Source organism: Pongo abelii, chromosome 20 (assembly GCF_028885655.2).
Source record: "Pongo abelii isolate AG06213 chromosome 20, NHGRI_mPonAbe1-v2.0_pri, whole genome shotgun sequence".
Taxonomy (NCBI): domain Eukaryota; kingdom Metazoa; phylum Chordata; class Mammalia; order Primates; family Hominidae; genus Pongo; species Pongo abelii.
Genome location: NC_072005.2, coordinates 43,084,732 through 43,103,478, shown reverse-complemented (window position 1 = coordinate 43,103,478; position 18,747 = coordinate 43,084,732). Strand labels below are relative to the sequence as shown.

The 18,747-nt window shown below is 38.0% G+C and overlaps 2 protein-coding genes across 5 annotated transcripts in view; one reads left to right on the top strand and one right to left on the bottom strand.

Moving 5' to 3' along the window:
• ZNF571 (zinc finger protein 571) overlaps nt 1–13,601 on the top strand; it is a gene marked incomplete at its 5' end in the record, with an annotated part of 29,122 nt that extends 15,521 nt beyond the window's left edge. The window contains 1 exon segment of the mRNA NM_001133238.1: nt 10,675–13,601. Within this exon segment, the coding sequence (NP_001126710.1) occupies nt 10,675–12,365 (1,691 nt within the window). The 3' untranslated portion in view covers nt 12,366–13,601.
• The window catches only part of LOC103888596 (uncharacterized), a 36,109-nt gene that overhangs the window by 8,041 nt on the left and 9,321 nt on the right, over nt 1–18,747 (bottom strand). For 3 of the 4 annotated variants that reach the window (XR_010138609.1, XM_063720063.1, XM_063720062.1), the window contains 2 exons: nt 10,874–10,932; nt 6,838–6,984 (listed from right to left, as the gene is read on the bottom strand). Coding sequence is in view for 1 of the 4 variants with exons in the window: in XM_063720064.1 (XP_063576134.1) it covers nt 10,912–10,932 (21 nt within the window). In the remaining 3 variants the exon portion in view is untranslated. The remainder of the gene's footprint in view (nt 1–6,837; nt 6,985–10,873; nt 10,933–18,747) is intronic. The other variant, XM_063720064.1, reaches the window with a different exon arrangement.

The window sequence follows — 18,747 nt, the reverse complement described above, 5'->3', positions numbered from 1 at the left end:
AATGGAGACTGGCAGCTGCAGAGCACGTGGCGCGCTTGCACTCCCCTCCCTTCCAAACAATGCCGAACTTCACTGTTTAGGGCATGCAGAGGTGCCAAGTGTTATCTGTTACCTCTGGGAGTTCTGCCCCAGAGGAACACAGAACCGCAGGCCACCAGTTTAGGCGGAGGTGCGGTTGCTGCGCTGGAAGCCTGAGCTGGTGAGCCTTAGCCGCCTCAGAGGAGGTAGGGCAGGGGTTGCATGGTCTGCTCTCTGGGAGGTTCCTGGGGGAATGTGGAGCTGTGCCTGCAGAGTTCAGGTGTGGACAGGGTCGCTGTGCTGGGGAGCTCAGGCGGGGGCAGGGTGAAGCCGAGCCTTGCCTGGCGAGGAGGGGCTGGGCATTCTGACCGCCCCTCAGCACTGTGACTGCAGCTTCCACTGGGGTTATGGCAGCTGGCACCAAGCTGCTCAGGGATCCGACATGGGCTTGAGCAGTGCCTCTGCAAAAACTCTAGGTGGCTTTCTGTGTTGGTCTAGTGGCCCAGGGATGGGAGTTGGGGGTTCCTCCTGTGCCCAGGATTGCAAAGGGCCAAGTGGGAAGTGTGGCTTCCCCAGGGACTCTCACTCTGTCACCTTTTCACCATATTAGGGAGCTTCTCCCACTCCATGCCAGTCCCAGGAAGGTGGCTGCCTGGCTTCTCTCTCTGTTCTCTGTGAGTCCCCTGGCGTCCGTGGTAAATCCTGACATGGTCTTTTAGACCAGCGCTATCCCAGCCTTTTTGGCACCAGGGACTGGTTTCATGGAACACAGTATTTCTGGCCGTGGGGAGTGGGGCGAGAGAAGGGCGGACTGGTTTGGGGATGAAACTCTTCCACCTCAAATCATCAGGCATTAGTTAGATTCTCATAAGGAGCCCGCAACCTAGATCCGTCCTGTGCACACTTTACTATAGGGTTCGAGCTCCTATGAGAATCTCAAGCTGCCGCTCATCTGACCGGAGGCGGAGCTCAGGTGGTGATGCTCACTCGCCCACTGCTCACCTCCTGCTCTGCAGCTCGGTTCCCCACAGGCTGCCAAACAAGTCTGTGGCTTGGGGTTGGGGATCCCTGTTTTAGATGATCCACTTAAAGAGACAGTATTTACTTGCGACTTTGTTTCCTCTCCTTGAGAGTGGTGCACACTAGCTGCTTCTAGTCAGCCATCTTGGGTGCCCCCTCTAGAGTTACATTTAAATTTACATTGATTAAAATTTGAGTAAATTTAAAGTTGAACTGAAATTCTGTTCTGAATAGCCAGCTATCACCAGATTTTCACCTCTACTCATGGATCTTCTCTATTTTGCTATATATATGAGTTAGTCTGTGGGTAGCTTGTCTGGTTTTGGGGTTTTTAGCTAAAGTTCTCTTTGTAAAATTGTTAATTCATTACATAAAAGGTATAAAGGATTAACTTTGCTTTTTTTGTCCTTAATATTCTTTCATCTTTGCATTATGATACTTTTTCTGTAGCACCTGAAGAAATTCCCTTCTCCTGTAGTTTATGTTGTGAGTAAATGTTTTGGTCTAAATAAATATAATTGTTAGGTTCTGTTGATTTGGGGCTAGGTTTGTTTCAAAGTGGTCAAATCAATATGAAATCTTCCAGATGTAGGCTGGGTTTAATAAACACTTTGGTTTATTAAAGCATATAGTATGCTGACTTTGTTATGATTTACCTCATATATAAATTTATGTTAATTATAAATTTGGATATATTGAAATATTTGAGGAGGGTGATGGATGGGTGTGTGCGTACTTCATGGCCCTATTCAGTTAAGCTCTCTGTTCTTAATTTACTATGAAATTTTCCTTTCGCCTTAAATTTCATAAAGTTTGTTGTGGGTGGAATGTTCTTTAATTAGAAAATATAGCCCATTTCTTTCTGTTTTGTAAGAAAGATCTAACAAAAAACCATGATCTAACGTTTTATGTAAATACTTGTGTTTAGTACCTTTTAAGGTTTTGCAGAAGATGGCGGTGTATAGGCTGAATTAGCAAGAGATAGTGAGGTTTACTGGGGTTTATTGATTACAAAAAAAAAGGGATATAAGCACTGCCAAGTCCTTTGTGTTTTAAGCTGTTGCTGGTAGTACTCTGGTGAATAACTTTGTTAATTATGTTTATGGCTAAGCATATTGGGGTATTTCTTCCCAGTTTGGGTCTTTGCTATCATGTGTTCAGAATATATTAAATCACTTTCATAGTTTATTTTTATATTAGCTGTAGCTTTTTATGACCTAGTTAAGGTATAACTTTGTTTATAATCTTAAACATGTTTTATGCTGAGTTTTATTAATTTGAGTTAGTCATATGACTGCAAGCATGACATTTTACCAACCCTAAGGAAAATTAGTATAACTTAGTCAATCTTTTGTTAATTGCTTAATTTTTATCATTGCTGTTTTCTGTGGCTGTATGGTAGAGTAAGGTTTTACAAGCTGCTAATTAGTGTGCTTGAAGCCTGCTCTTTTTTATTTTTGTTGATCTAGAGGACATTCTCACTAGAATGGAGATAGTTGCAAGTGTTACTAAAAATGAATAAAGAGGCCAGGACCAAACCTATTTGTTTATAGAGTTATATGAACTCATTTAGGCATTGTCAGTGCCTTGCTTTGTGAATTAAGCTACATTAGCTTATATGTGGAAAATTCTCTCTCAAGAAAAAATGGCTAAGTTTAAATGCTGTGTCATTATTGGTGGATTTTTTAGTAAATTTAGTAAAAAACAAACTTTTAACCCAGAAAGCCTAATTTTTAATTTATTTTTTGGATTTTGATAAATTCTTTAGGAGTTGGGCTAAAACTTAGTTCTAGATGAACTTGTGTGTGTGTGTGTGTGTGTGTGTATATGCCTTACCTGTAGTTAATAAATACAAGATTTCCTGTTTTGAGGTTTGGAAAGAATAAAAGCCTTATATCCACAAATGCTACAATAGCTTGAGATTGTGGAGTTAATTAACGGAAATTGTGTGTGCAGTGGCACAATCACGGCTCACTGCAGCCTCACACTCTTGGGCTGAAGTGATCCTCCCACCTTAGCATCCTGAGTAGCTGGGACTACAGTTGTGCACCACCATGCATGGCGGATTTTTTTGTTTGTTTTTTTTTGTAGACACAAGGTCTTTGTCTACTGTGTTGCCCAGGCTGGTCTTGCACTTCTGGGTCCAAGCGATCCTCCTGACTCAGCCTCCCAAAGTCCTAGCATTACAGTTGTGAACCACTGCACCCCACTGTGTTTTATTTTCAATTAGTAGATAAAAGTGTATTAATAAGAAAATTCTTGTTACAACTATTGTGCTGAAATGAAGTAAGGCTAAAACTAGTGTTGAGCCCTCTGTCACTGATGGCATTTATGGGTGAAAACCAAATTGGGCAGATTTACCAGTTGCTGCTGCCAGGAGAAGCCTAATTAGACAGTGTCAGGGTTGGGGTTGAGTGTGGAAATTTTTTGGAATTCTCATGTGCTTGAGTATAACAATCATGCCGTTGATAATAGGAATCCAATATCTCCAATACTTTTATATAAAATTGCCTGGAGGCTGCTATGTTTGTGTTTGTTAGGCCGTATTATCATCTATCCATTAAGTAAAAATGATATAATTTCTGTTGTTTTTCATCCAATAAAGAGTTGGAAGAAAAAAAAAAAGAGTTGGAAGAGGTTGGTGGCATTAGCTAAGATTAGTGTGGTGGTGAGGAATATACGTATGTACTTAAGTAACTGATTAATATTTAGATCTGAAAGTATGTATCACATTGAAGATTCTATAATCAATCATGTGATGAAAGAAGCTACTAGTACAAATATTATTGAGAAGTAGTCTAACTTGAAGCTGAGTGTCAGTTTTAAAGTTTGAATAGTCATTCAATGTCAGTTTGAAATAATTATTTCTTGACCTGAATGAATAAATATTAGGGTTGGAAATAGGCTGGTGGCAAATGAGTATTTTTGTAAATAGTTATAGTAATTGGTAAAAATAAGTTGGTAAGTAAAATTATGATAGAAGAACAGAAGAAATTAATTAATTTTATTTGAAGTTGCACCAATTTTTTGGCTCCTAAGGCCAACAGATTACTTCTAACCTTTAAAATTCAGAAAGCCACATTGTTATATATGGAGGCATGAGTTAGCAGTTCTTGCATACTTTCTTAGCAAAAACAGCAGTTCCCCCTTATCTGCAGGGTATACATTCCAAGGCTCCCCAGTGGATGCCTGAAACCAGAGCTAGTACTGAGCCACATATATAATGTGTTTTTTGAATCTGATAAAGGAGATATATCTGCTACTGGGTGGTGACTAATAGGCAGATCCTATTTGGATAATGGCAAAATTAGACAATATGCTGGTCAAAGAGATGATTCATGTCTTGTGCAAGATGGAGTAGGATGGTGTGAGATTTCATCATACTATTCAGAATGGCACACAGTTTAAAACTTATGAATTGTTTATTTCTGGTATTTTCCATTTAATATTTTGGACCTCAGTTAACTATGAGTAACTGAAACCACACAAAGTAAAACCTTCATAAGGGGGAACTACTGTGAAGAGTTTTAAGCTTCTATATAAGATTGACAACTGAATGTTTTATTTAAACTATATTTACGGTATATGGGTCCTAGAATAATTTTGGAGTTAAGTGATGGGGTAACAGAGGTAGGAGATGCATAAATATGAGAGTATTTTCTCATGTGAATGATGGTTTGATGTTATTAATGTGATATGTGAATTTTTCTCATTGTGATGTGATTGATAGATAGAGGGACTATATGGCCATAATTATACATTAGTCCTATTTGGCTAATGGTAAAATTAGATCATAAAAAAAGATATAATTTCAAAGATATAATTTCAACTATTCTGGTTAATAGTTGATAGTAAGACTATCAACTGCTAACTCATGCCTTCATATGTAACAATGTAGCTTTCTGAACTTTTAAAGGTTAGATGTAATCTGTTGGCCATAGGAGCCAAAAAGTTGTTGCAAAAGGCTAGGTCAGTTAGGCTAGCCCATACTTATCATGTTTCTGTTAAAGGAAGTAATGTCTGTAGTCTGCGAGCTAATAATAGTACAGATGCTCCTCAACATACGTTGGAGTTACTTCCGGATAATGTCAAAAATATTGTAAGTAGTTCTATGTAACCCCTTGGTAAGTCAAGGAGCATACTGAATGTATATTGCTTTCTTACCATGGTAAATTTGAAAACTCTGAAGTCTAAGTATCATAAGTTGGGGAACCTTGTGTATGGTTTGGCTATGGATTTGTTCATAGTTTGAATTTGTTTTTTTGTTTGTTTTTGTTTTTTTGAGATGGAGTCTCACTCTCTCACCCAGGCTGGAGTGCAGTGGTGTGATCTCGGCTCACTGCAACCTCCACTTCCTGGGTTCAAGCGATTATTTTGCCTCAGCCTCCCAAGTAGCTGGGATTACAGGTGCCTGCCACCATCCCTGGCTAATTTTTGTATTTTTTATTAGAGCTGGGAGTTTCACCATGTTGGCCAGGCTGGTCTCAAACTCCTGACCTGAGGTGATCTGCCCACCTCAGCCTCCCAAAGTGCTGAGATTACAGGCGTGAGCCACCGTGCCTGGAATCATAGTTTGAATTTGTAAGGCAAAATCATTTTGATGTTGTGTGGTCATGGGCAGTTATTAGGGCTGTGGCTCCTATAAAACTTCATGGCATTTGGATGAGAAATGCTATAATTAGTAATGCTGTATGAGCTACAGATGAATACACAATGAGTGATTTTAAGTCTGTTTAGTATGAACAAATAGAATTTGTTATAATTATTCCTCATAGTGATAATATTAGAAAGGGATAGGCTATATACTGTTAGTAGATTTAAAATTAATTTGTATTATGCCACAGCCTATTAATTTTAGTAATGTGGCTGCAAGAACTGTGGGTGCAGCATTTGGGGCTTCTACATATGCTTTTGGTAATCAAAGATGGAGGATATAAAGGGGTGGGTTTTTTTGTTGTTTTTCTTTTTTTTTTTACTATGAATGCTATAATGCCTTCTATTTATAGGAGACTATTCAGAAGTTTGGTAGTATTTGAATTCAGTAGTAGGTTATTAAGATATTTAATGAATCCATGGTGTTTTAGATATAGATTAATTCTATGAGTAGGGGTAAAGAGCCAATCAGTGTATAAAACAGGAAATGAAAGTCCTGTGTTTAATCATTCTGTTTGGCTTTCTCATTGGGTAGTAACAATTACAGTTTGAATTAGAGTTGCTCCAAAGAGACTACAGAATATAATTAGTTCTATGACGGTAAATGTCATGATTAGGAATATTTGTAGAAAAATTAACATTGAGTATTTTTTTTTTGTATATCTGATTCCTTGGTGAATTGGTGTTGACTTGCTATAATTATGTCTATCTTGGGAGAGGTTAGGTGAAGCAAGGCGGAGGGAAAGACATGAAGGAAAACATTGTTTCTGGCTAAGTAGTGTGCTCAAAGTTTCAAAAGGATCAAGAAGGTGAAGAAAATAATCAGAGGCAGGGCAGAGGTTGTAGACGATTTTGTAGAAAGTACACTGTGAATTCCAAAAGGCATAGGTTGGAGTGAAGTAGGACATGGATGGGATAAGAGTCCTAGTGATGACCAAGGACCCAGGAAGCCAAAGCTTTTAAGATAATTGAGATAACCCTGAGATGTCAGGCATTACAGGATTGGCCTCTAGTGGTCTTTTAGGGGAGGGTGGGTGGTTATTCCTTTTATAACCTAAGGATAGTAAGGCTGTTACACTAAGAGCTTATGGAAATTGAGATCTCCATGGAGAAGCCAGCCTTAATAGCAGGATGTGGAGGTCTTACCAGAGCTACGGAGGCTTTCCTTGTAGACTGCAGTGGGTGGAGTGGCTGTCTTACAGAAGAGAGATTACTGGAACAGCATTGCTAGGAGCCTGGGATTGGGGACAGCTTCTCAGGAAGTGCAATGGTACATGAAGTTTCAGGTGAGCCCTGAAAGAATGAAAAACAGGTAAGGAGACTGAGGGTAGAGAGAAGAGGGAAGAGCATTCCTAGCAGAAGTAACAGTGTACTGCAGGCCATAGGAGGATGGAGCTTGGTTTATATGAGGTATTGAGAGAAGGCTTTCGCAGCTGGAACCTAGTGAGGCAGAGGTGCCACAAGGGAGTCGGAGAGGTTGACTGGAGCCAGGCCAGGCAGAACCTGCTAGAGGTTATGAATACAACCTAGTAGGTTATAAGCAGCACTTGTTGTTTTTAATAAAACAGGAGATAAAATAACAAAATGTGAATATGTAATACATATAGCAAAGATAATTTTATGACATCCTTGTTTTGTGTTTGAGTGTGTGTACTCAGTCATAATATGTATTTCTTACTATGAAATTTTAGTCAAAAGAAGTTTGAAAAATACTGCAGAAGAGTTTAGATTTTATCCCTCCAATTTTTGCAGGCTATTGAAGAATCTTAATATGGTGACATAATGTGATTTTCATATTTACTATTCCATTCTGTCTGCCAGATGGAGATTAGAACAAAGGGTCTCATAACATTACTGAGTAGGTTTTTGTTGTGGTTCAGGATGCTTTGGGGCCAGGCGCAGTGACTCATGCCTGTAATCCTAGCGCTGTGGGAGTCTGGGCCACGTGGATCACTTGAGGCCAGGAATTTGAGACCAGCCTGACCAATATGGTGAAGGCCCCTCTCTACTAAAAATACAAAAATGAGCCAGGCATGATGTTGTACACCTGTAATCCCAGCTACTCAGGAGGCTGAGGCAGAATTGCTTGAACCTGGAGGTGGAGGTTGCAGTGAGCTGAGATGGCACCACTGCACTCCAGCCTGGATGATAGAGTGAGACTCCATCTCAAAAAAAAAAAAAAAGATGCCTTGGGCTTCCTGAGTGTCAGCAGTGGTGTTGGTGATAAGGTAACAGATTGGAGAGCTACTTAGGAGATATATTCAGTAGGACTTGATGGGGGCAAGAATAAAAGAAACCTCCTAAAATGACTCCTTCTTTTCAGACTCCATTTTGTTGTCTTCACTCATCACCCCTTTTGCAGTTTTCCCTTTTTTCACCATGTAGTTTTTTCATTAATTTAATGACAATAAAAAGAGCTGCTACTTAATTGAATACATTTTTATATGTACTCCTCATTCTGGGCACAGTTCTGAGACTTTGGTATTCTAATCTTTTTCTGTATTCCTCTAGATTTCTGTTTAGCACCATCCTGTGTTCTCATAGTGCCTCCTACCCCAGAATCATATTAGATTAATATTTCTTCCCATTTTTATTAGGGCACTAGCACATAGGTAACTATTTTGGGTCCCAACTGAATTTATTTGATTCCTTGTAGTGTTCCCTTAATCACCATAAGCCCATTGATTTCTTTCAGTGTTTTATAAACCATATTGTTCTTCTATGAAAGAAACAAAATAAAAGCAGGGTCTGTCTTGTTCCAGGATATGTTGCTGACATGAATTGGTGTTAAACTGAGCTGTGCTGTGTATATGGCAGGTGGGGGCGGGGGGGGTAGTTGCTTTTGTTTTTACCATTTCTTTTTGCTTTTCAGCAAAAGTGTGTTTTCTCAAGTTTCGGAGGCTTATTTCTAAAAGACTGTTTAAATTTGAGCTTACTGATGTGTATTTATTTTTCTTCCCATGACCAGTCTTTGTTATTCTACAGCCTATATACAGTGGTCAGAGACCCTGTGCCTGCTGATCCAGTTACATCAGATAGGTTTCTCTGCATATGAAAAGTACACTTGTTTCTCAACTTCTTTCTTCAGAATAATATAACATCTTTATTGTGTAAACTTGTCACTATTTCTAGGAGATTTTGAGGTACTTCTTTGGGAAATATAAGAACATTTGGCCTGAAGTAATAAATATTGGAAAGTAAGACATGAAAAACTCTATTAAAGGAATAAAACATTGTATGTATACTGTGTTCTGGGGACTAGCTATATAATAAAACAGGCATTTTCCCCCTACACATGTAGAGCTTGAGGAGTAGAAAGATCAACAGATAAATAAATGAAATTTTAGAATTGCAAGAATTCAAACAAGAATTAGGAATAAATTACAGGTATAGAAAATACATGGCATGGACCTAATTAAAGTGATCCAGGATGGTCTTTCTGAGCAGCTGACATTTAAGCTAGGACATTTCACTCGCAAAGGAGGTGGCCACTTTGAGAGCATTCTTGGCAGATGGAACAGCATATGGAAAATCTAAAATGGGAAAGAATTTGACATGTTCTTGGAACTTAAATCAGGCCAATAAGATTAGAGCACTGTTCTGAAGATAGTTGTGGCTCAATTTGAGGCTTAAAAGGTACGTTGAAGAAATTGGAGAAATTTAAGAAAGAATTGGATCATAAAGGGGCTTGTAGGCCATGAATAGGAGTTTGGATTTTATTCTAAATACAAGGGTAAACCATTGAAAGATTATTAGCTCTATTCTCAAACTTTTTATGAGAAGCATCTAAGGAGATTTATGAATGAAGGAACATTTACATTTTAGAAACTGTTGACAAATATTGAATGCCAACAATGTGTAAGTAATGATGTTAGGCACTAGAGATAAAGCAGTATATGAAACAAAGCCCTTGCTTTGATTAAGCATGGGACAGACAATAGTCAAACTTTAGAAATGGTATATCCATTAGTGAAAAATGCAATATAGGTACAATTGTGTGTTGGATGTTTTGATAATGTGACAGCTGAGCAGAAAACTGAAATGAGGGAACAAGCCATGCATGTATCTAGAGGAAGGGCATTCTAAAGACAAAACTGTAGGCATATGCTTGACACTTTTTAACACCAAGGAGGCCATTATGACCAGAGCCAAATGAATAATTAGGGGAGTGGTAAGTGATGATATCAGAAAAGTGGCCAAAGTGGGAGATGACATAAGAAAAGTGGCCACAGGCAAGCTTGTGTAGGGTCTTGTGAGCCATATTAAGGACTTTGGATTTTATCCTGAGATGACAGACCATTAATAGGGAAGATTGATGATATCAGAAAAGTGGCCAAAGTGGGAGATGACATAAGAAAAGTGGCCACAGGCAAGCTTGTGTAGGGTCTTGTGAGCCATATTAAGGACTTTGGATTTTATCCTGAGATGGCAGACCATTAATAGGGAAGATTTTTAGCAGGAGAAATCATGTTATATAAACCACATTTTAAAAGAATTCCTCTGGCTGCTGTATGAAGAATAGATCATAGAAGCAAGGATGAAAGCAGAGAAACCAGCTAAGAGGTTATGACAATGAGAGAGGGGTGACTTGGCCTAGGATGGTGGTAGTGGAGGTGGTCAGATTCTTAATGTTGACAGGAGAGCTGATAGGATTTGTTGATAGATTGTATGTCCAGCTACACATCTGTTTGTTTTCAAGAGGGTGTTTTTATTACTATTTTATAAGCCTCCTGGATGTCTCTAAGCCATTCCAAAGTTTGAGAACCACTGACAACCTATTTTTCTAACTACCTTCTTTCCTATAAGCTCTCCTTTTTCTTTAGTCTCTCCTTGTGCTTTTAAAGAAAAATGGCACAAAATATTTCTGTACTGTTTAAGCCATTCTGTTCTTATGAGAATTATTTTCATCTATCATTTTTACCATAGAATTTTTATTTCTCCTTGTAAACAAAAGCAGGAATTTGCTTTCTTTTTATTCTACAGACTTGGAATCCAGTTGTGCAACCAAAAAGTTATCTCCAGAAAAGGAAATTTATGAAATGGAATCACTCCAGTGGGAGAATATGGGGAACCTTATTAACCATCACCTTCAATATGGTCTTGGAGACAATATGGAGTGCAAAGGCAACTTAGAGGGTCAAGAAGCAAGTCAGGAAGGGCTTTACATGTGTGTCAAAATTACCTGTGAAGAAAAGGCCACAGAAAGTCATTCAACCTCTTCTACTTTTCATCGGATAATTCCTACCAAGGAAAAATTGTACAAATGTAAGGAATGTAGACAAGGTTTCAGCTACCTGTCATGCCTTATTCAACATGAGAAAAATCATAATATAGAAAAATGCTCTGAAGTTAAGAAACATAGGAATACCTTTAGCAAAAAGCCAAGCTATATTCAACATCAGAGAATTCAGACTGGTGAGAAACCTTATGAGTGTATGGAATGTGGAAAGGCCTTTGGTCGTAGTTCTGATCTCATTCAACATCAGAAAATTCATACTAATGAAAAACCTTATCAGTGTAACGCATGTGGGAAAGCTTTTATTCGTGGTTCACAGCTCACTGAACATCAGAGAGTTCATACAGGAGAGAAACCATATGAATGTAAGAAATGTGGAAAAGCCTTTAGTTATTGTTCACAATATACTCTTCATCAGAGAATTCATAGTGGTGAAAAACCCTATGAATGTAAGGATTGTGGGAAGGCCTTTATTCTTGGCTCTCAACTTACTTACCATCAGAGAATTCATAGTGGTGAGAAACCTTATGAGTGTAAGGAATGTGGAAAGGCCTTTATTCTTGGTTCACACCTTACATACCATCAGAGAGTTCATACTGGTGAAAAGCCTTACATATGTAAAGAATGTGGGAAAGCCTTTTTATGTGCCTCCCAACTGAATGAACATCAGAGAATTCATACAGGAGAGAAACCCTATGAATGTAAAGAATGCGGGAAGGCCTTTTTTCGTGGCTCACAACTTACTTACCACCTGAGAGTTCATTCAGGTGAGAGACCCTATAAATGCAAAGAATGTGGGAAAGCCTTTATTTCTAATTCTAATCTTATTCAACATCAAAGAATTCATACCGGAGAGAAGCCCTACAAATGTAAGGAATGTGGAAAGGCCTTTATTTGTGGCAAACAACTTAGTGAACATCAGAGAATTCATACAGGTGAGAAACCCTTTGAATGTAAGGAATGTGGAAAGGCCTTTATTCGTGTTGCATATCTTACTCAACATGAGAAAATTCATGGTGAGAAACATTATGAATGTAAGGAATGTGGGAAGACCTTTGTACGTGCTACACAACTTACATATCATCAAAGAATTCATACAGGTGAAAAGCCCTACAAATGTAAGGAATGTGACAAGGCCTTTATTTATGGCTCACAACTTAGTGAACATCAGAGAATTCACAAAGGTGAAAAACCTTATGAATGTAAACAGTGTGGGAAGGCTTTTATTCGTGGCTCACACCTTACTGAACATCTGAGAACTCATACTGGAGAGAAACCCTATGAATGTAAGGAATGTGGGAAGGCCTTTAGTCGTGGCTCAGAACTTACTCTGCATCAAAGGATCCATACTGGTGAGAAACCCTATACATGTGTCCAGTGTGGTAAAGACTTTAGACGTCCTTCACAACTTACTGAACATACAAGGCTTCATAATTGAGAAAGCCTTGAATGTGATTAAATTTAAGAAAATCTTCATCATCTATTTCATATCTATAATGAATGTAGAACATCCTCTTGCTTCTGCTCAGAATCTGCTCATTCTTAGAAGGCCTACATTAACATGGATGCAGAATAATTTCAGAAACCCCTTAAATAATTAACATCTCTTTAAACCCTAGAATACAATGCTGAATTATATCCTTTATTAAGCATCATCTCCATTTCACCATATCCTAACTGAAATCGTATATATTTCTTGTGTGTTTTTTTCTATTTGTAAAATACTGTAATTGTATTACAATGACTAAATTATAATTAAATACATATAATTCCCTTTGGATAGTATCTGATATTTGTTGTTAAAATGATTGCCATTATCATCATTACATACTGTGAGAGAACTCAAATGGTGGGAATATTTTATGATTACAGTAAAAAGATGCAACCATTCTCTTATCATGTATCCCCTTTAGAACAACAGATACTTTATTTTAGAACAAAACCTTTAAAGTATAGTAAAGGTCTGAAGGACGTCTGAGCATCAGATAATCCATACCAGGAAGAAACTTTCAAGAATTGCTTTAGGGCTGTTGTTTTTTGTTGTTTTGTTTTTTAAGAAAGTGAAAGAGAGATTATTTTTCTACAACAAATTCCAAAAGCAAAAGTTTCTGGTCCACATTTTCTGATTGTTACTTTAAGGGAAAAAGAATTTCTTAACAAAATGATGGCCAAGGTACTTCCATATATATATATATATATATTCCACATATGTATATATGAAATATATATTCCACATATGTATATATTCCACATGTGTATATATTCCATATGTATATATTCCACGTGTATATATTCCATATGTATATATTCCACATGTGTATATATTCCACATATGTATATATTCCATATGTGTATATTCCACATATGTATATATTCCACATATATATTCCATATATGTATTCCATATATGTATATATTCCATACATGTATATTCCATATATGTATACATTCCATGTATGTATTCCATATATGTATATATTCCATATGCCATATATGTATATATTCCATATGCCATATATGTATATATTCCATATATATTCCATGTATGTATATATTCCATATATATATTCCACGTATGTATTCCATATATATATATTCCATATATATGTGTATGTGTGTGTGTGTATAAAATATGTATTTGCCTTAAATGGAAATATAAACAAAATTTACCAACTACAGTTTTTCCTCATTTGAATCTAACCCATTTCTGATATGCTGAATGGTAAATTTTTAGAGACCCAGATCTCAGAGGCTACATTCCATTTTTTTGTCTTTTTGTCTCTTTTTTTTTTTTTTTTTTTTTTTTTTTGAGACAGGGTCTCGCTCTCCTTGTTCAGGCTGGAGTACAGTGGCACAATCACAGCTCACTGCAGCCTTGACCTCCTAGGCTCAAGCGATCCTCCAACCTCAACCTGCCAAGTAGCTGTCACCATAGCTGTTCATCACCATGCCTAGCTCATTTAAAAAAAATTTTTTTTAGAGATGGGGTCTCACTACGTTTCCTCATCTGGTCTTAAACTTCTAGGCTCAAACAGTCTACCTGCCTCAGCCTCCAGAAGTGTTGGGATTACAAATGTGAGCCACCACATCTGGCCCCATTATTTTATTTTTGGTATTATTTTTATTTTTATTTGGCCCCATTATTTTAAATAGAAAAATATTATGTTTTCTGTTCATTAAAAAATCCTAACCAAATTTAATTTGAATTCAACTTAAGCCACCTAAATGACCTCTATCAGGGATTTCTGAATAATGTAAAACACTCAAAAGCCAGTTAACAGTTAATTACCAGATACGTTTGTGCATGCAGTGATTTTGAAAAACATAATACATGAATTATGCTTTCCTTCTACGCTTTAAGGAACAGATACTATAGTGACAATAAATGTAATATATTAGTACATAATGGATGCAAATGATAGATAAAAACAGCTTTAAATAATTTGAACTTATTAATTAGAATGTTGTTGAATGAGGGCTGATGGTCAGAAATTAATGATGGTGAGAAGAGGTTAATGGTGTTCAGTGAGTGAAAGTGAGTGAGAATAATATATTGGAGCAGCAATCAATGCCTACAGTTCTTCTATGATTCCAAGCATCTGGTACACAGAACTCAAGACCTCAAAATTGAGTTACTGTATACAAAGCTGTTCATAGAAAAACAAATGTTATCAAGAAATACTTACCTTTTCTATATGCAGTGTTATCTCTTGTTTTCTAATACATTATCTTTTTTCTTTTCAAACAAAAAAAAAAATGGAGTTTCGCTCTTGTTGCTCAGGCTGGAGTGCAGTGGTGCCATCTTGGCTCACTGCAACCTCCACCCCCGGGTTCAAGCAATTCCCCGGCCTCAGCCTCCCAAGTAGCTGGGAGTACAGGTGTGCGCCACCACACCTGGCTAATTTTGTGTTTTTAGTAGAGACAGGGTTTCTCCATGTTGGTCAGGCTGCTCTCAAACTCCTGACCCCAGGTGATCTGTCCGCCTCAGCCTCCTGAAGTGCTGGGATTATAGGCATGAGCCACCACACCTGGCCTACATTATCTTTAATGAACACTGCAGCCCACTGAATTGTCATCACTCTGGAAACCACTGATTGTATATAGTGTATGATTATAATCTAAATGTTAATTCACTGTTTTACAAACTATTGTCAAAAAAAAAGTGGTAACTGAGAATCATTAGAACTCTGAATAATCAGTGTAACCACCATGATGCCACAACACTCATGCATTCTTCATCTCTAAAGTATATTTTGCTCAGATTGGATAAGTTATGCCTTCATTATTCAGTCATTAACAATTGAGAGATTAACATAATTGCAAAATTATAAATTTAAAGGAAAAGTTAAATGTCAGTAGACTGTTAGGTGCCCTTCTACCATCAAACATACTTGCATATTAACTGCCATTTGCAGACAATATCTTGAGCCAGACTTTTCAAAAATATGCTCAAGAAATAATTCCCAAAATACGTAAAGCGGGTTCTACCTCATTGCATATGATACAGTGCATAACCAAATTTCCTTACTGGCACTGTAAATTCCACTCTGAACAAACCAAATTAAAAGGTTGAGAAGACCTGCAGTAAAGAAAATACTATCTTTTGTTTAACCCATTGTTTCCCAGTCCTGACCATTAATCCTTTCTCTTCTGTATGCTTATTAATATCTTTGGCTTGTGAACACACTTTCAGAATTTCTTTTTAACCATAAAGAATGATAGTAAGGGGAAATTTTAAGCATTATGTCAGTTATTTAAATTTGATGGATGATATAGTGCTTTTCTGTTCTTCAATCATGGACTACACTAGAGGAACAATTTCTGTAGCTAAGGTTTTTACAATCCTCTACACTCCATCATTGTCTAGATCAATTTTATAAGGGTTTTGTCTTTTTTTGTTTAGAGGTGGGCTCTCTGTCACCCAGGCTGGAGTGCAGTGGCATGGCTCATTGCAGCATCAAACTCCTGGGCTCAAGTGATCCTCCTGCTTCAACCTTCCAAGTAGATGGGACTATAGGTGTGTACCACCACACCTGGATAATTTAAATTTTCTTTTTCTTTCTTTCTTTCTTTTTTTTTTTTTTTTGTAGAGACAAGGTCTTATTTTGTTGCCCAGGCTGGTCTCAAATCCCGGGCTTCAAGTGATCCTCCTGTCTTGGCCTCCTAAAGTACTGCAATTACAGACATGAGCCCCCATACCTGACCAAGGCTTTTTCTGTTGTTACAAGATTGTTTAAAAGGAGAAACTTAATAACTGTTAACTCTTTCAGCACTTATGTTTATTTCATAAATCATGTTTTCAGACAAATTTCTCTCAAAATGGTTGGGATGGGGGAGGAATGTACACTAATCAGAATTACTAAGACAAAAGTGGTTGCAGCACTGCTTTAGTTGCTCCTTTGAGTTTTGTTACCATCATAACTGTTCAAAACGAAGCTTTACTTTCTTTACATCCATGTTTTTCTTTTTAAAAATCATTACATTCACGCCTGTAATCCCAGCACTTTGGGAGGCTGAGGCTGGTGGATCATGAGGTCAGGAGTTCAAGACCAGCCTGGCCGATATGGTGGAACCCCATCTCTACTAAAAATACAAAATTAGCCAGGTGTGGTGGCATATGCCTGTAATCTCAGCTACTCGGGAGGCTGAGGCAGGAGAATTGCTTGAACCCAGGAGGCAGAGGTTGCAGTGAGCCAAGTCGCGTCACTGCCCTCCAGCCTGGGCAACAGAGCAAGTCTCTATCTTAAAACAAAAAATCATTACATTTATCTTACAAAGTTACATACAAAGTTTATCCTATACCAAGGAAATAGTGTAAAATTTATTTTTATTTATATTTATATTTTTTCGTTTTGAGACACAGCCTCATTCTGTCACCCAGGCTGGAGTGCAGTGGTGCAATCTCAGCGCACTGCAATCTCTGCCTCCTGGGTTTAAGCAATTCTGCCTCAGCCTCCTGAGTAGCTGGTATTACAGGCGCCTGCCACCATGCCCAACTAATTTTTGTATTTTTTGGTAGAGACGAGGTTTTGCCATGTTGGCCAGGCTGGTCTCAAACTCCTGGCCTCAAGTGATCCACTTGCCTTGGCCTCCCAAAGTGCTGGGATTACAGGTGTAAGCCACCACGCCCAGCTAAAAAATTTTTAAAAACCACTTTCATTGTATTGCACTCATCTGCTGTTAAAACTTTGGTGTTTATTTTTTGATGTTTTCTTCTGTGCTCAAGTATGGGCCTCATTTCAGTCTGGTAACAGTATACTATAATAGGATAACTGCAAATATATGTCACTTTAATTTGTTTTAACTTTAGAAAATTTTAAACATGGGCAAAAATAAAATAGTACAGTGTACCCATAACCTCTTTAATAATCACCCTATTTTTGCCTTTCTTGTTTTATCTCCCAATAAGTTTTCACTGGGATATATTAAAGACAACCAGTATGCTATATACCTTTTCCCCCTAAATATTTTCAGTATGTATCTTGAACAGGTAAGTCAACCTTTCACAATAATAGTTGGTTTGAGTCCAGATTTAAATAAGGTCTGTACATTACATTTTGTTGGTATTTGTCTTGTGCACCTTGCTTTTCTTTTTCAAAATGCCTGCAGAATTACATGTAGCAACCTAGTAACAGCAATGCCATGATATACTCTATCCATTCCCCATAAGCTGAGTATTCAGGTTGAGTTTTCTATTTCTGCAAACTAGTGCAATAAATATCTTTATATGCTTATTCTTGGATTTTATTTACATAGAATATATTACAACTGATTATACTGCCAAGTCAAAAGTATGTGTGCATTTTAAATTTTAATAGATTATGCCCAATTACTTTTGAAAATGTCAATTTACATTCTCACCAATAATGTGTGAGAGTGTTTCTTTCCAGTGACATCACCAGTGTCAAAAAACATGAACTTCTGTTGGAGCCATGATGGAATAATTGGTTTGTATAAGGACTGTGATCCCTCACAGAAGAGAATCATGTGAGCCAGGTGTGGTGGCTCATGCCTGTATTCCCCGCATTTTGGGAGGCCAAGGCAATCACTGGAGCGCAGGAGTTTGAGACCAGCCTTGGCAAGTTAGTGAAAACCCATTTCTATAAACAATACAAAAATGAGCCAGTTGTGGTGGTGCATGCCTGTATTCTCAACTACTTGGGAGACTGAGGTGGGAGGATCACCTGAATAGGGAGGTCAAGGTTGCAGTGAGCTGTGATCATGCCACTGCATTATACAGCCTGGGTGACAGAGTGAAACTCTCTCTCTAGATATATATATAAAGTGAAGTTGTGCAATAGTCACACAAACTTTCTACTTGGAGACACATTCTGGATAATGAGAAAGCTGATCCCAAACAACATGAAGTTCTTACTGTGTTAAGAAGATAACAGAGAGACTATGCTGGCTGGTGCAGGGCAGAGTTCCAGAGAGGAAGGAGATATACAGAAAAGATTTTCAGAAATGTGCACAGAGGTCTTTCCCTCTACCCGGCCTAATTGGGACCCAAATTCCTCAAGTGGAGGGAGAGCTTTGGATGATTTCCACCGGTATCTCCTCGCAGGTATTAAGGAAGCCGCTCGGAAACCCATAAACTTGTCTAAGGCGACTGAAGTCGTCCAGGGGCCTGATGAGTCACCAGGAGCATTTTTAGAGCACCTCCAGGAGGCTTTTCGGATTTACACCCCTTTTGACCCGGCAGCCCCTGAAAATAGCCATGCTCTTAATTTGGCATTTGTAGCTCAGGCAGCCCCAGATATTAAAAGAAAACTCCAAAAACTGGAGGGATTTGCTGGAATGAATATCAGTCAGCTTTTAGA